This window comes from Labrus mixtus, chromosome 4 (genome assembly GCF_963584025.1).
Source record: "Labrus mixtus chromosome 4, fLabMix1.1, whole genome shotgun sequence".
Classification (NCBI taxonomy): domain Eukaryota; kingdom Metazoa; phylum Chordata; class Actinopteri; order Labriformes; family Labridae; genus Labrus; species Labrus mixtus.
In genome coordinates, this window is record NC_083615.1 from 20313139 (window position 1) to 20331032 (window position 17894).

Sequence of the window (17894 nt, forward strand, 5' to 3'; positions counted from 1 at the left end):
TGTGTGTGTGTGTGTGTGTGTGTGTGGGTGGGTGTGTGGGTGTGGGTGTGGGTTTGTGTGTGTGTGTGTGTGTGTGTGTGTGTGTGTGTGTGTGTGTGTGTGTGTGTGTGTGGGTGTGGGTTTGTGTGTGTGTGTGTGTGTGTGTGTGTGTGTGTGTGTGTGTGGGTGTGTGGGTGTGGGTGTGGGTTTGTGTGTGTGTGTGTGTGTGTGTGTGTGTGTGTGTGTGTGGGTGTGTGTGTGTGGGTGTGTGGGTGTGTGTGTGTGTGTGTGTGTGTGGTGTGGGTGTGGGTTTGTGTGTGTGTGTGTGTGTGTGTGTGGGTGTGGGTGTGTGTGGGTGTGTGTGTGTGTGTGTGTGTGTGTGTGTGTGTGTGTGTGTGTGGGTGTGTGTGTATTAATGCAGAGGGCCACAGGTGCAAACCAGTCTTTTGTTATTATGTCTTCATCAAAGCAAATAACCTTTGTTCAGAAAAGATTTCTAGGTTGTCTGGCTCATTTACCAAATGTCCCCAAATAAAAAAAAACAAGAACAAGTCAAGGCAAGGACAATCCAAATATGGAACAGATATTCCACCATCCATAACAAGTAAAAACCTCCTTTGAACAAGCAGTCACCTCAAGTAAGAAGCAGGATTTATAGGTGGACAGCCTTGAAGAGAGGGGCAGATGAGTGTTAAATACACGAATAGACAAGGACACAGACACAAGAATAACAACAACTATGAGAATAATCAAGATTATACTTATAGCAATGACAACACTAACATTATTAGAAATATGACGTCTGTAATAGATAACAAATATAGCTGTTAAATTTAATTATGACTTATAAATGAACAATAGTAGGACTAGAAGTCAAGCAGGTCCAAACTGACATGCAATGTATTGCATTGAGTTTCATGCAACAATGATCCACATGTTCCTTTGAGACAAAAAAAGAGAAAGAACTAAACACATTAACCTGTGTGATTGTCTACTGACACCTCATACTGGCATACTAAGAATAACCACACACAAGTCATTTAGAACATTTAATAGAGCTGTTCTAGAAGAGTGAAAGGGAAGTATAAGGTCTTAAAGATGTGATAATGACCAACCATTAAGGGCTTCATAAATGAAAAGGATTTCAATTCTACATTAAAAACAAATGTTTTGGCTCAACATAAAAAATAAACAAGTTTCCTTTAAACTTTGAGTTATGATGACTTTGAATGAAACTATGTTCAACCAACAAACTAAATTGAACTAGGGCAAAAGCCCTTCCATACCAGCAAATGTATTCTTAAACACTACTTTAAAAAAAGAAAAAAATCTGTAACATAAACAAGTGTTTTTAAACCAATCATTCCTTTACAATATAGTGTTCCACCTAGTTTTCTTTTTATTGAAGAGATTATTCCCAATGAAATGTACATAATCTCCAAGGTTCTAATTTAACCATTGCAAAATGAAGTAGCCTATATTATTTAACATAAGTCAACAACCGAATTGTAATGCACTTACTTATTTTGTACTTGCATTGTAAAACACTGAGACAGTCCTTGTGTCATAACCAATTTTAAAGAGTTACATCTTAAGAAACTTGAAGAAACAACTTTTATGTCAAATGTTAAGAAAATATTTGTTCCACAGCATTTCCAAAGAATCTTAAGTTATTTGGAGCAGTATATTATCTGATGTGTTGAATTGGGTAAAATCAATTGCTTAACAGGGCATGTACCAGTAAATGTGGAGAACATGTGATAAAATGTGTGACTATCTCGCTATGCCTAAGGCTCTCTGCTAACCTCCCTTCTAAATAAGCTCATCTCACTCTCTCTGTCTTTTACAATTTAAGACACACACACACACACACACACACACACACACACTACCCAGTTCCCAGTACCCAGTACCCAGTAGCGCCTCAGAAAGCATCAAAGGTTAGCAGTCAGGAATGAGAGGTGGGCAGAGCAGTCATGCGCTGCGTGTGTAGTCAGCTGATGTGTTTGTATATGTGAGAATGTGCTTTTGTGATTATTTGTAGATGCTGGGAGGGGAAATGAATATCACAATGTGCTGACAGATGACTGGAAATAGCTGATGCCCACAGGAGGCCTTGGCGACTTCATAGGTCAATTTTCCAACATTGTGACCTCTGTTTTTATTCACTGTGAACGGATATGAAATAATTAGAAGCCATGGAGATGAGAGATAAGGCTTTACTTTAACCAGGGATGAATGATCAACTCAAAGCATACATGAGATGCTGTTTCATTCAGAATTGTTAACAGCTCAAACTACTGATGGTGTGCTACCAGTCATGGGTAAAAATGTCTGTACAGTTGTGAATGACTGGGTCCAAAGAAACACACAGCTGCCCCCTTCTGATTATAATGTGCTACTGGCTTATTTCTAAAGTCTTAAGTGTATTTTCCACATCTTCGTGGTATAAGTATATTATGAGGGAAAAAATTAAACCAGACTTTTAGCAACTTTTCATCAGTGTCATATATATAATATATATATATATATATATATATATATATATATTTTTTTTTATTGTTTCAACTTAAGTAAACAGGATGAACACTGTTGCTCTGTGCAGGCAAGACCCGTCAAGAGAGGTGTTAAAGGAAAAGCAAATGTCATATTATTGTGTCAAGACATTTCCTGCTCATTAGTACTTGTAGATTCTCTTTGTGACATTCCACACACACTGAAGATAAATGGACACGTGTATCTGAACAAGAAAACAGTTTCTGCACATAGCTACAGAGAGTGTAAAAACCAATGCTGCCACTCAAAAAAAACAACAACCTCATGATACCATACAATCAATACCATGATGAGAGGGATACCATCATTTTTGTTGCTATGTTAGGTTGTTTACTGATATATTTAGATAATCGAATTGACAATAGAGCCAATGGAGCCGGCAATGTGGTGACACATAGCTCTGCTTTTAAACGTAGGCCTCTGGGCTTGCTGAACAAGCTGAGCCCTGGAATCTGAGGAGCCCGTAAACCGGTAGCAAAAAGTTTAGGAGTTAACTCAACTGTTCTTGTCCTTCATTTCACTTATTGTATTTTTGTTGTTGCAATGTTTGCCTAAGCACTGACCTTAACATTTTACACAATTTGTAGAACGTGTTTTATACGGGGGCCATAATTCAAAATCAACTTAGAATATTTTTTAAATTGAAGGACAACATGGTACCTATCCTCAAACAGATTTGTAATAAAAAACACTTTAAAAAACTGTTAATTTTAAATACTAGTTATAACTGGTATCTGAAATGTGTGTGAGTGCAGGGGGTTCAGTTGTTGTCCTGAGGGGCCCCCTGGTGTATCTTTCCCTGCATACAAATATATCCATGTATATAATCACATAAATGTGCAAATACATGACATACAAGGGCTACGTAATATGTGAATATATAATAAGTCCACGTAACTCAAAATTAGACATTCACTTGTTTCACCAATTACGAATACATTTCAAACTTGTCTGCTTTGACCCTGTGCTTTTGGCTGCTCTTCAGTCAGGCTTATTAATATTAAACTGTAAAAGTCACCTTTAGGGGGAAACATTTTGAGTTCGGTTGCGTGACTGATTTGAAACAGGTCTCCCGATACGCAAGAGGGCGCTGTCTCAGTTCCGCATTGTGCCGATGTCAAGTTTGTTGCCGGAAGTAAATGTGTCATGTTCGAGGAAGAGCATCGGCATTTGGCATGCGATTTACTTTGGGTATCCATGTGACACCGACAACACAGCATACATCATAACAGAACAAATCCCTGGTGTTTTACAGTAAGATATATGCTGGCGCAACACAGAAGCCATGGGCAAAAAAGGCAAGAAAGAAAACAAGGTGAAAGGAGCAGAGAAGACAGCTGCAAAACTGGAGAAAAAAGTTTCTAAAAGGTCCAAACGAGATGAGGTAAATATATACATCCATAAGCAATGATTTTAATATTTTTATCATCCGGGATATAACCTTAGCATCATACAAGTGGCTCTTATTGTGATCAGAAAACTTTGACCTGTGTTGGTCTACTTCAAAGCTGTCTACAAAGCCTTGCTTGTTATTGAGTTATTTCACTCTACCAAACAGTCTCTAAACTTACCAGAAACCACAACAGTTTTGTTGGTCACACTGGGTTTCCTTCCCTCATCCCTTCCTCTCTGTTTCCAGGAGGATTTGGAGGCCCTCATTGCAGAGTTTCAGAGTCTGGATGTGAAGAAGACCCAAGTCGTCGAGACAAAATGCTCTCCTCCATCACCAAGGTAACTGACTGCATCCCTTCATAACATAGATTCACTAACAGGGACCATGCCCCAACAAAATACATTCGAGATGTTTAATGAAAGATCATAATGTTGAGACAGAGTCATATATTATTATTATTATGATCTAAGAACATATCGTTGTCTGGTCTGGGAGGATGGAGTGACTGCAGGGCAGAGGGAGACTCAGGGTGGAGGCTGATCACCAGACTGTGACCTAGAATTAGACAAACAAGATGAAGGTGTGAGGAGGTGAAGGTATGAGGAAGTGAAGGTATGAGGAAGTGAGAGTGGGTAGAAGAACTGAGACAAACAGGGTGGAGTGGGATGGCTCAGTATAAGTGAGGCTTGCCAGGTGATTGAAGGTGTTGTTTAGGCGTTGTCCTGCTCCCAAACCTAAGTTAAAACATTAACTTCATTTCATTTTATATTAAGCGCCAAAGCACATCAGAATCCATCTCACTATACGAGACGTCTAGACTGCATTTTTGAAAACAAAATTCACCGAGACCCCATATCTTCGCCAAGTCCAATCATTTGTTAAGTGCGACTTGAATTCAATTCAATAAAAAAAAATTGATCTGTCCCCAGGGGGCAATTCTAAGGAAACTAACCAAACAAACTTTGATGTGGTTTTTTAACATGCTTGGATTGAAGTTAGTTGGCTATCTGCATTGACCAGTTGAGTTTAGAGAGAAAGAGATAAAGATAAATAAAATTAAAGTCTGACAGAAACAGTAAAAACAATTAGAGCTACACTGATATCAGAGATATTACTAATTATTCAAATTAATTACATTTTTAATAGTATCACAAATGCTCCTAATGACTCTAACCTAAAGGAGTTTGAATTTAAGTCTATTTTGTTTTGCACTAGGTAAAGGTATCACTTAGAGCTGGACCAGTTAATAGACCAGCCGATAATATAATCCGACATTAACATAATCCAGTGACTATCAGTCACGGCTAATTTTATTACAGATATGCGCTGATTTTACTAGATTTATTCACCAGTCAAATATCATTTAATTTGAGTTTCATTGTATTAAACTAGCAGTTCTCTTTCTCCAGCAGAGTGCGCTATATGGATTACAACAAATGTTATCACTCTCCAGAGTGTGAAGCATCGTGATCTGTCTTTTCAACAAGTGTTTGATAACTGCATTTGAGGGATCATATCAATAAATATATCTTTATGTATATCTGCCTCTACAGATGGAAGATAGATCTAAGAAAGATATCGGTCAATATATCGATATCTTCCTAATATTGTTATTGGTATCGGCCCCAAAAATCTCATATCCATTGAGCCCTAGTATCAGTATGAATCATGAACATAATGCAGGTGTGCCCTGGAGTTGACCATAAATAATTCTATTTTAAGTTTGAAACTAGACATAACTTAAAAATGACATCAGAATCAGAATTACTTTATTAATCCCAGGGGGAAATGTGTTTGTACAGTTGCTCATAACACCAAAAATCAGTAGGAAGTACAGATAAGTTCACAATATATATAAATAACAATATAATAAGCATAAGTACCAAGTGAAAGCAATAATAAGTAGTAGTAATAATAATAAGATATGTTAAAGCGCAGGTAATTGAGAATATAAACAATATTTACAAATATGAATATATGACATTAGAATTCATCAGACCTGGACTCTTATTAATGGTTTCATGTTTGCTGCAGGTAGCATAATGTGCAGTCAAGCGTCCAGTTCCAGGAGGCCAAACGTCTTCCTGGAATAGTAAAACATTTCTATGCAATGACTTGAAGAAATTGAAGTATCAGTACATTTTCTGAGATGGGGGATTGTTGGGGGTTCTATCAAGATACATTGTCAAACCCAAAACCAGCGTCCACATTGTGTGAAAACTATAGAAAATCCGATGAGTGTGCAAATTTCAAACAAGCTCAAGAGCGTCCCTAGCTGCTCAGAAAGGGCTTATATTTTCATAGCAACCCCTGCAAATTGTCCTCCTTGCCACAATTTCCATGAAAACCTTGAAAGAAAAGAGTAAATGATTCAGTATGGGTAAGAAGATCTCTCCAGGGATTCTTATCCAGCATGGGAAAATTTAGGGCAGAGAGGACATTTAAAATGGAGTTACAACAATGACCTGTTCAAAGTTGTAGGCAGAATGAATCGGCAAGGCACTGAAAGGCCATCTGACAAAGACTCAAAGTCAGACTCCACAGCTAAGCAATGCAGAGCTCTTTAGATATCGCGAGGTTCTTACTTACTTCAAGTAATCAAGCCTTGTAAGAGCCCGAAATGTAACAACGACCTGAAAGCGACTGAGAAGCTCTGCTACAAGACACAACCAAGTCCACTGGATAAATCAGGCAAAATGATTTTTTTTTGTAAAACTTTGATACAATAATAGTATAAATAAACACTTTCAATTGTAATGCAATTCACAAAAAATGTCTGCCATGGCAGGAGGATACAAATATCTTAGTCGATGACTTTTTCACATTTTTCAGATTGAGTGCGAGTCTCTCTACCCATCCTGAGAAAGATGAACTTATCTTGTTTGGAGGAGAATTCTACAATGGGAAGAAGGTAACACGTTTCTTTTGCAAATTGCTTCTCTATAACAGTGATAGAAGAATTTCACTTTTCACTGTGTATGCATTTCTTTACACTTTCTGTAAACATATTTTTTGTCTTCATGTAAACAGTTGGTTAACTGAGACAGTTTTTAAAAAAAGTAAACACTTTACAAACTGTATGAAGCTCACTATGTGACTACAACTTTTTTTCTTTTGTTGGTATGTAACAGCAGAAGTTCTACTTTATCATTTCTTCCTTTCAAAGACTTGTATTGCCTTTTTTTACAGACATACCTGTACAACGATCTGTTTTTCTACAACATCAAGAAAAAAAGCTGGGTTAAATCAGAAATCCCAAACCCTCCCCCCCCACGATGCGCTCACCAGGTACTCATAAAAGCATCCTTTAAGTTTCTTCTCACATGGAACGCTGTGGTTTATTCACTATTTGACAGTCATCATCTACATTAATATTATAAAACACTGAGCATTCCTTTGCACTGATAAAAGTAATGAATAATGTCAACCCCCCTGTGTCAGTCTTTTTGAGCAGCTCTCTGATTCCCTTCCTTTCCCCCTCCCCTCTGTCTCTGTTTCCCTCACTCTCTTCCTTCCCTTAAGGCGGTGGTAGTACCCCAGGGTGGGGGTCAGCTGTGGGTGTTTGGGGGAGAGTTTGCCTCTCCAAACGGGGAACAGTTCTACCACTACAAGGACCTATGGGTGCTGCACCTTGAAACATACACCTGGGAGAACATTAAGTATGTGCATTGGATAACAAAAAAGTGATGATAAACATGATGTTGGCAAAATAGGATTATTATGAAAATACAGGGATCTAAGTGTACAGAAATACTTTTTTGTTAGATGAAATACAAAGGAAACAATCAATTCATCCTATCGTTTAATGCAAATTTAATCGGTGGACAGGTTGGACTATAAAGTCATATACTGTAGTCACTGCTTGATTTAGTTTTAAAAAATCAAATATTTTTTTTAAATCCTTTATTTCCATTTCCAGACATCATGTGTAAGAAGTCATTTTTTTATTTTTTATTTTTTCCAGGGCACCTGGTGGTCCATCAGGTCGCAGTGGCCACAGGATGGTCCTTTGCAAGAATCAGTTACTGGTGTTTGGAGGATTCCATGAAAGCACCAGGTAGGCACATGGTCGGCAGGCAGCAAGTCTGGTTTAAACATGACTTTCTTGTACATGACATGAAAATATTACAATAATATCCTAAATGATTTAAGTTTAGTCTATGAAAAAATATCAGTTTGACATACATATAACTACCTTGTGGTAGAGCTACAGCTACTTAAAGTTCAAACTTGAAAATTCTTAACAAATCATATATGTATATATATATATATATATAACTTTGCAACATATTCCAAGCTGTAAGGCCAACTGAGCAAAATGATTTACATGCACTGAGTTTGTAGCAGAGCTCAATATGAAGTTGTTAAATTGACAGACAGATGAGACAAAGTGAACATACTGGCATTGTGCTGCTTGAATTCTATGAGAAAGTTTAGTAAGCTTCAACACCAAGGTAGTTCAAAATGAATCTTAACAAGGTTAAAGCTATTGGATAGGATCAAATCCTGAAATCAGGTTGTTCAAAAGAAGAAAAAAGGCCAATCCAATCCTGATATTTATCTGGACTAAACCCCCAGGTTGTGTGGGAAGTTGAGAGCAAACAGCTTTGATAGAGTTTTAATATGCATACTTTATTTTGATCGATAGATGGAACTTTCTTTCATTGAAATATTACATGTTAAATAAATATATGTGCTAATGAGAGTATGACCACAAACTTTTAATCCATTGAGCTCCAAATCAAAAGGGGAAATGGGAATTGGACATTACTTTAACAAGAACACGTATCCCACTTTACCCCTCAGTCGACCATGTGGTACATTTAGTTTTGATTAAAAGTAAGACACTACAAATGTCTGAAATCCTCCCCAGCACCCTCTGTGTCCAGAGTACGGCCATATTGCTGCTGAAGTAAAGGTTGAATCACTCTGCCTGCTGCTTAAACCATTAGTGCAAAGATGTTTAAAAAAAAAACTTGAGGGTTCAGTTCTCAGTGAGTATGGTTAGTTTATGTGATGATATCTGTTTTCAGAAGAAGTTTTTCTGTTATTTTCTCAGTTTGCGCCGTTCTCTCACACTTTCTCCCCCTTCACCTGCAGAGATTTTATCTACTTCAATGATGTTCACTCTTTTTCCTTGGACACCTTCTCCTGGTCACGCCTCAATCCGTCTGGCTCGTCCCCCTCCCCACGATCTGCTTGTCAGATGACCTCCATGCCGGATGGTGCGGGTGTCATCATCTATGGGGGATACTCTAAAGTGGTGTGTATCTGTTGATATATGTAGATATATATCGCTCTAAGATTACTTTTCATGGTGTTGTCTACTATGTTATTGTGTTTTTGTATTGTTTTTAGAGAGTCAAGAAGGATGTAGAGAAGGGAACCATCCACTCTGACATGTTTCTTTTGAAGCGAGAGGGTAAAGATGGCCAAGGTAAAGACACAATGTGACAAAACACGTCACGAGTGTAATCAGATTTCATCAAGCTTGTTTTTTTTTTTTTTTTTTTTAACTTGTTGTTGTTCTTGGCTTTCAGAGAAGTGGTTGTGGTCCAGAGTAAACCCCTCTGGCAACAAGCCCCCTCCCCGCTCTGGGTTTTCTTTGGCGGTGGGACCAGCAGGGCGGGCAGTACTGTTTGGAGGGGTTTGTGATGAGGAAGAGGACGAGTCTCTGGAGGGTGACTTCTACAATGATCTCTACCTGTATGACACAGTGAAGAACCGCTGGTTCCCAGGCCAACTCAGGGTAAGCTACAAGGCCATGAACATAGAGCATATATTTAGAAAACTATTAACAGTCAGAAAAGCCATTGATGTTAATCAAACATGAACAACTCTACACGCAAACACGCAACAAACATGCAATAAATAACCACAAAAGTAATTCAAATACATGTTGCCAACTGAGCATGCTTGGATTGTATACTTTTTCTTTCAAGCCTCATTAGTCTGCAACAGTCGGACAGGACTAAGAGCTCACATACCTGCTGTGAATGCACCTCAAATTCAGTTAGTGTAGAGATTAGGATTGAGCCTCTTCCCACTTCCAATCTTTTCTTGAGTATGATCAATACAGTACACTATTGCCTGGGGTTCGGCTCACAGAAAGGGCTTGACCTCCTCCAACAAGGCAGAGAAAGTCTAAAAACAGTCAGCAAAGAACAAGCAATGCAGGAACAAAAACCCATTCTAGTGGACCAAGCTTGCACGATTATTATTTTCCCTAAAAAGGAGAAGAAAGGCTTTGTTTGGGGAAGGTAATAAGAGAATATTCAGAGGGAAGTGCTTTTACAAAATTTTGGAGGAAACCAATATTGTAGTTCTTTGCTGTATACTAATACTGTAGTGTGAAAGGCTTCTTCAGTTCCAGACTGATCTGTGGATGAGCTAGACATATAAGCCTCTGTGGGTCGTTGGTATGCTTTAGATGAGAACTTCAAGTCCAGCTGCCTTTCTGATGAAGCTCTGAATTTCCATGACTGACATTTTGAATGAAAAATACACATATATCATGCTTTTGATCATCTCACAACTTCATAATTCCGCTTTGAAATAATTGCATTTAATTCTGTTTGACCAGGGAAACAAGTCAGGAAAAAAGAAAAGACGAAGGGGGATGAAGGGTGGAGCAGAGGAGGAGCAAGCAGACAAGGAGGAGGAGGTGAGGCCTCAAGCTCCCACAGAGGTTGTCAAAGAGATCATGACAGAGGATGGCACAGTGATGACTATCAAGGAAGTGCTCCCCGGAGCTCAGGAGGAAGAGCAGGAGGATGAGGATGAAGAAGAGGACGAGGATGATGGCAAGATTACAAATGCACACGCACACACTAAAATGTCCTAGTTAAAAACAAAAAAAAACTGAAAAGAATTGATTGGTTAAGACAATGACATGTTATTGGTCTCCTTAGAATCCGCCTCAGCTGCCTTGGTTGAGCCATGTCCGAGGTCCAGCGCCATGGCAACAACACGTCAAGGGAAGCTCTTTCTGTACGGGGGCATGTTCGAGGTTGGCGATCGCCAGTTCACCCTGAATGACCTATACTGCCTCGACCTTCATAAGATGGACCAGTGGGAAGTTCTAGTCGAAATGGACCCAAGTAAGTCAAACTATACATGAAACATGTTAAAATAAAGTAACACGTGTAGACAACTAATAATATAACATGTAGTGAGCAGTAAGTCCAACCAGTGTTGTGTTAATACCTTTTGATACAGAATGAATGGAATTAACATGCATGGGAAATGTTTGAGACCTGATTTAGATTCCTGATTTTGGTCAACAGAGACACAGGAGTGGCTTGAAGAGTCAGAATCAGAGGACGAGGAGGAGGAGGAGGAAGAGGAAGAGGCCCAGGGAGCGGAAGGGGAGGAAGAAAAGGAGTCTGAGGAGGAAAGCGAGGATGACGAAGGTGAGGGATTTTCTGCCTCTTCACTCTCTTAGGCTGATCTGTGGCTCTCTTTTCCACTCTACCTTTTAATGTGACTGACAATTAAATGAAAATGTAATCGAGGATCTGGAACACGGGTTCTAAATTCAAATTCCAAGAGGTTGGGTTTGAGCTAACACCCAGAACATCATAAAGTCTAACTTGCATTATGATTCAGTAACATGTGATTTGAAGTAGCTTATTGTAATTGAATTAACATTTCTGGAGACAACAACTGCTGTCAAGTCAATGAACTAAAGCTAACTCATTTTAATCGATTTACAAATTCAATATCTACGGCTTAAATGTTAATATACATGTTATGAACTGGTGGGTATTCTCATTATTAATAAATAAGAAAATATTTTTTAAAGACATAATAGTTTCTCTTTTCAACATACTGTAATGTTGCACTTCAAAAAACAAAATGATGATAGCTTCAAAGGGCATGTTCAAATTAAGGGCTCAATCTTAGAAAACGTTTAAAGGTATAGTTTGAGTTTTTCTTTCTTTTTTGTTAACTGAGATACACTTCAAAACTATTTCTTATAAACAGTCAAACCTGCTTTTGTCTCTCTTTCCCTCCTATTTCCTCTCTCTTGGCTTTTTAAGTTTAGTTCAGTAAATTTACTTTAACTTGCTCTGTCAAGATTGAAATTCTGACCTTGAATTGTGCCAGGCAACACCTCTAGTCAGATAGTTTTCAGTCACTAATCAGTCACTCCCTGCTAAGTGCTTAAGCTAGCTCTTTAACTCAGTAGAATGTCACATAGAGCAACAAGAAATTCAGCCAGTCGTTTTGAATCGAAAATCAATTCTGAATCGAATCGTGAGACACCCAAAGATTCCCAGCCCTTACCCTTATGTTCAGCTGGAGCTCCCCTTTTACGTAAGAGTCTTAAGAAGACTTGCCATCATTGTCACTATGCTCCATTTTAATTCATTAATATGCTTGTATTGAATTAAGGGGTACACAGGCTTTGTGACATTTATTGGGAAGGATTTGCCATTGAAATGTATAAAAAATGTTACAAGAAGCTTTAACCTCTTTATTCAAATGTGTGTTCCAGATGAAGAAGACCACCCTGAAGTGAAGAAGGGAGAGGCAGTGACTGAATACCAGATTCGTACAGAAGGGTACTGGATAGGTGTGGCTCGTGCCAACATGGGTCCAGACGCCAAGGACAAAAAGGTTGCCAAGGTTGCCCTTGCCATGGCTAAAGTCTTCTATGAGGAGCAGTAATGCAATTGGGTTGCAATTCTTTAAGTGACTTTGAGTGTACTGTTTGTGTAAAATATTTTTTGTAATAATAAAACATGTGATATGAACTGTACTGCAAATAATTCAACAATGCATGTTGACTTACATTGAAGTTGAAATGAAAAAAACAAAACAAACATCAACTTGACAACCAAAAATTGCAATTTGTATAATGGTTTATATCTCTTTGTGAATATACCATACTAAAGGAACTCGTATTATGGTTTCCCTTGATTTTAAAGAAAATCACTATTTCTCTCCTCCACCTATTAAATGTTTTAAATGTTTACCTGTATTGCCTTAACTTGAAGCAAACTTTGCTGCAGGTGATTAATAAAGCGTAATAGTGTTTGTCTTTTGTTTTAGTGGACTGACACATAAAAGCTTATTTTGTCACATAATCTAAATCTGCCAAATGCTTTTATAGCCTCCCTCTTCTGCTAATTGTGAAGTCAAGCCTGCAAATAAAAAAAACTGAGGATTGACCATTTATTTTTCTATTTGCAGGCTTCTCATATTTCTTCAGAAGTAAATAAATATATGTAGACCACCACCATGAATACTGTAATGAGCATTTTATGTATCTAACTACAGTTCTATTAATGCCGGGTCAACGCCAAAGGCAGTACTTTGGGTTGGAGTGGCATTAAAGCATTAAATAGTAAGAGAAAAAATATTATTTTGTACAGAAGGAAGAGCAGATTCTCAATACTTCATAAAGAAAGCACTGATATTACTTATTTAACATTCATTATTACTTTGGTTGTACATTAGTACATCCACATTAATTTGGTTGCTTGGCAGCCAGCTGCTGCTTAGCAAACAAAAAGTAATTTGACATGTTAGGCAGTACATGCAAAGTTAGGACGCCTTAGTCAACAAAAAATGAACTATTGGTCCAGACATCCCACATTAAAGTAGTGAAAATGTTGTCTGACTTCTTTCAGAAAAAATGAATGATTTAAAAATTCCTATAAAAATTCAAATTGGGAAGATATTTAGGATTGGCGAGTTATAATGCAGATGCTTGTATCTAGATCTAGTTGATTAGATCTGCTCAGTATGTAAATGTTCATGATATAACTTAAGTTGGGATTTGGCACTTGAGTTGATCAATCAAATCAATCAAAGTTGATTGATTAAATTGATTGAATCACCCTATGCTGCCAAACTAGCCCTTACCCAAAGGATAGGGCACTTAATAGAGATAGATTAGATAGTCCCCATACATACCCTGTCTCTCCATGGCAGCAAAAAGTACATTGTTTTAGGGGAAATACGGATGTCTCTGATGTCAGCACAATTACTAGTCTTATTTAAAGGCTTTATTGTCAACAGCTCTTTCTAAAAGATGTGACGTAAGGCCGATGGAGTTGGGGAAGCCAGCATTCAACAGGGGTCCAGGCATATCCCAATACCCTTTGGCTGATCACTCTTTGACTTATTCATGGTGAGAGCCACACAGGCTGTTATTGCCTGTATGTTGTACACTTACTATTTATAAGTACCCAATACAACCCAACTTAAAAAACCTGAACAATCCCTTTAAAGGATTAGATGTCCTTAGGTATCCACCAGGATGAGCAGTCAGGGTGATGAGGGCCATAACCTTTTGGGGTCTGCTGTCTTAGGGTGCACTCACACAAGAGAGGTTAAAGTCTTAGAAGGCTATAGAAAACTGCTGACATGTCTGGTCCCCCAGGATTCTCTGCTCTGTTATTCAGTGAAATAGCTCCTTACAGGGAGAGTGCAGAGGGACCCGGCTGTCTTGCTTTCAAAGTTGGAACTGGAATAGCCATACCTAGTGATAAAAGTCAGCATAAGCATAGACAGCCGAGTGTTGAGATTCCTGGTCTGAAAACTGAACATTTGCAGATGATCAACTACAGGACCTGTATGTCCATGCAAGAGGATTGCTGGCACTGGGACAGCAGAAGCTGATATCAGGTGGGATAAAGGGTTGCCCTCAAACAAAGGTATTTCCCACTCTGTTAATCAGACAAGCTTAAGCTATCGTTGCATAAAACTTAAATTGATTTTAAAGAAATGAGATGAGATGAGATTCAACTTTATTGTCATTACACATATACAAGTATAGAGTAACGAAATGAGGTTTGGCATCTCACCAGAAGTGCAAATAAGCAGAAAGTGCAAGAATCTGTGCTATGTACAGTAATTACAAAATTTACAGATGTAGACTAAAAAAAAATGAATTATTGGGTATATATGGCTGCATTAATGGGATGCTATAAATATAAATAAATGCTATAAATATAAGTATATTCTTCAGATTATAATATACAGATTAAGGTGCAGTGAGCATACTATACTAGTTTACAGATAATAAACAGAATATGGACATATTGTACATGTCGATAACTTATTGAGGTGATATGAACATACTGTAATACAATAATACAGGTGGATGAGAGATGTGTGTGTATGACCAGGAGGAGTGGTGGGGGGATGATGGGTGAAGGGGGGTCAGCGGGGGGCGGAGTTCAGTAGAGAGACAGCTCTGGGGAAAAAGCTGTTCCTCAGTCTGCTGGTTCTGGTCCGGAGGCTTCTGAAGCGCCTACCGGAGGGCAGGAGGGTAAACAGTCTGTGGGCAGGGTGGGAGGAGTCTTTAAGGATGCCGTGAGCTCGCCGCAGACAGCGTTTTCTTTGGACGTCCTCAATGGCGGGAAGTGGACACCTTGTGATGCGCTGGGCGGTTTTTACCACCCGCTGTAGCGCCTTACGGTCTGTGACAGAGCAGTTTCCGTACCAGACTGTGACACTGCTGGTCAGGATGCTCTCGATCACACAGCGGTAGAAGTTCATCAGTACAGCTGAAGACAGGTGGTGTCTCTTCAGTGTCCTCAGGAAAAAGAGGCGTTGATGAGTCTTCTTAACCAGACTGGAGGTGCAGTGGACCAGGAGAGGTCCTCTGTGATGTGGGTCCCCAGGAACTTGAAGCTGGAGACACGTTCAACAGCCATCCCGTTGATGTGAATGGGGTTGTGCGTGCTTCCTCTTTCTCTCCTGAAGTCCACAATGAGCTCCTTCGTCTTGCTGGTGTTGAGAAACAGGTTGTTGTCAGCGCACCAGGCGGCCAGATGCTGTACCTCCTCCCTGTAGGCTGTGTCATCGTTGTTGCTGATGAGGCCAATCACCGCCGTATCGTCCGCAAACTTGATGATGCTGTTGGATCCATGTACAGGTCTGCAGTCGTGGGTGAAGAGGGAGTAGAGGAATGGGCTCAGCACACAGCCCTGTGGTACGCCTGTGTTGAGTGTGATGGTGGTGGAGCAGGTGTGTCCTGACCTAACATACTGTTGGTCAGAAAGTCCATTATCCAGTGACGGAGGGAGGTGTTGAAGCCCAGGTCTCCGAGTTCAGTGTTTAACTTGGAGGGGATGACAATGTTGAATGCTGAGCTAAAATCAACAAACAGCATTCGTGCGTATGTGTTGTTATTGTCCAGATGTGTGAGCACAGAGTGCAGCGCAGTGGAGAATGCATCCTCTGTACTCCTATTGCTGCGGTAGGCAAACTGGTATGGGTCCAGTCTGGGTGGGAGGCAGTTTTTCAGGTGTGCTAGGACCAGTCGCTCAAAGCACTTCATTATGATGGGTGTGAGTGTTACTGGGCGGTAGTCATTCAGGCCTGTCGGGCTGGAGTGTTTCGGCACTGGGACAATGGAGGTGGCTTTGAAGCATGCTGGCACAGCTGCTTGGGTGAGGGACATTGAACATGAGCAAGCAAGTGGCTGCCTAGGAAATTTTACCTTTATTCTCTTTGTTTGGGATTTGTCTAAATTCTATGGCAGTAAATGGGTGCAGTGATCTCCATAGGACTTACAGTTCCCCTGGACACAAGAACCTGCTCTTGGCCGAACAGATTTAGATTCTTGTTTGAGTTTTGTCATTAAGGTCTAATTCAGGTTCCATTCTAGTATACAGTAATTGGTAAATGGACTTAAGCCTGTATAGCGCTTTTCTAGTTTTCAGAATCGCCAAAGCGCTTTTACATCGCAGGTCACACCTACCAAACAATGATGGCAGAGGCTGCTATAAGAAGTAACTAATCCCATTCATCCACATTCATACATTGCCCATGAAGCAGTGGGATCAGCTTGGGGTTAAGTGTCTTGCCCAAGGACACATCGGACATGTGGCTGCAGGAACTGGAGATAGAAAACTTCTTGCAGTTGAGAGGCGACCTACTGTACCCACTGATCCAGTGTCATGGCCTGTTTATCATTGGCCAGGACACAGGACTCAATGTCTTTGGCCCACTATCACCTCTAATCACTGTGACTCTGTGACTACTAATCCTGCACAAAACACTTTTATCTTTATTTTTATTTATTCCTATATATTCTAATTTTGTTAATACTCATATGCATTGCTCTTCTTGTTGTCTTTTACTGCTGCAGCTCTTGAATTTCCCCTCTGAGGATCAATAAAGGATTATCTTATCTAATTTTATTACTATTTTATGAGGTCATTGTTTACAATAATCCGTTTACAATGATATTTACCATATTGTGGTGAAGGCAGCTACTGAAATGAAACGTGTTAAATAAAGTGAAACAAAATACCCCTCATATCTCAGTGTAATAGAATCAAATAAGAAATGGAAAATGAAAATACGTTTTTGCAGTTTAGATTTCACCTTTGCATGAAGAAAATGTCCAAATGAGTTTGATTAATCCATTACACATACTTCTATGCCTGGACATTTTTTTCTTTTTTTCAAAAAAAATGTTTGTCTCCATCTGGTGGATACCTTAGTAATTGCAATCAGCGACAGAGGGGGGAAACCTGTGGTTTCAGCATCTTGTACGTATTCTTTATCTTATAAGTATTGTGTATCTTTTCAACCAAACTACAAGTTTACAGAGATGTCAGGTTCAGTCAAGTTTTCCTCTGGGTTGTTTAACCTTCAGAAGTTAACCCTTACCTCAAAAGAAAACTGACTCTACATGTTTAGTATGTACAAAGGCATAATGACAATGAATTTGTTATGGTGCTGAACACATATCGTAATGTAAAAGTGCCATTGATGATTTGTGCAGAAGGAAGAGAAAAGTACTTCAAGAAGTAGAAATAAAAGCACATGTCAGAGGATGTAATTCTATCCCTTACCATTGATAATGTGTTTCACCAATGTATGACGATTTTTTTCCTTTCTATGAAGACATAATTGTTTGAGGTGCCCCTACAGATATCTAGCTAAAACAGCAGGTCTTTAATCTGAGTTTTACCCCTGTACAACAAGAAAGAGAGGA

General features: G+C 39.2%; 1 protein-coding gene across 1 annotated transcript; it reads left to right on the forward strand.

Annotated features, from left to right (window-relative positions):
* Nucleotides 1-3681: 3681 nt before the first annotated feature.
* On the forward strand, nt 3682-12970 carry klhdc4 (kelch domain containing 4). The gene is made up of 13 exons (XM_061036260.1): nt 3682-3919; nt 4175-4266; nt 6761-6839; nt 7118-7216; nt 7451-7587; nt 7893-7985; nt 9029-9191; nt 9287-9365; nt 9469-9677; nt 10512-10731; nt 10840-11028; nt 11215-11340; nt 12429-12970. The coding sequence occupies exons 1-13, from the start codon at nt 3821-3823 to the stop codon at nt 12599-12601; spliced, it is 1758 nt and encodes a 585-aa protein (XP_060892243.1). The 5' UTR covers nt 3682-3820; the 3' UTR covers nt 12602-12970.
* The last annotated feature ends 4924 nt before the right edge of the window (nt 12971-17894 follow it).

Bases quoted from the DNA above. Each gene is read 5' to 3' on its own strand.
- klhdc4 (XM_061036260.1), top strand. From the start codon at position 3,821: ATGGGCAAAAAAGGCAAGAAAGAAAACAAGGTGAAAGGAGCAGAGAAG. The intron at 4,267-6,760 runs GTAACTGACTGC...CACATTTTTCAG, and splicing joins TGCTCTCCTCCATCACCAAG to ATTGAGTGCGAGTCTCTCTA. The intron at 11,341-12,428 runs GTGAGGGATTTT...TGTGTGTTCCAG, and splicing joins GGAAAGCGAGGATGACGAAG to ATGAAGAAGACCACCCTGAA.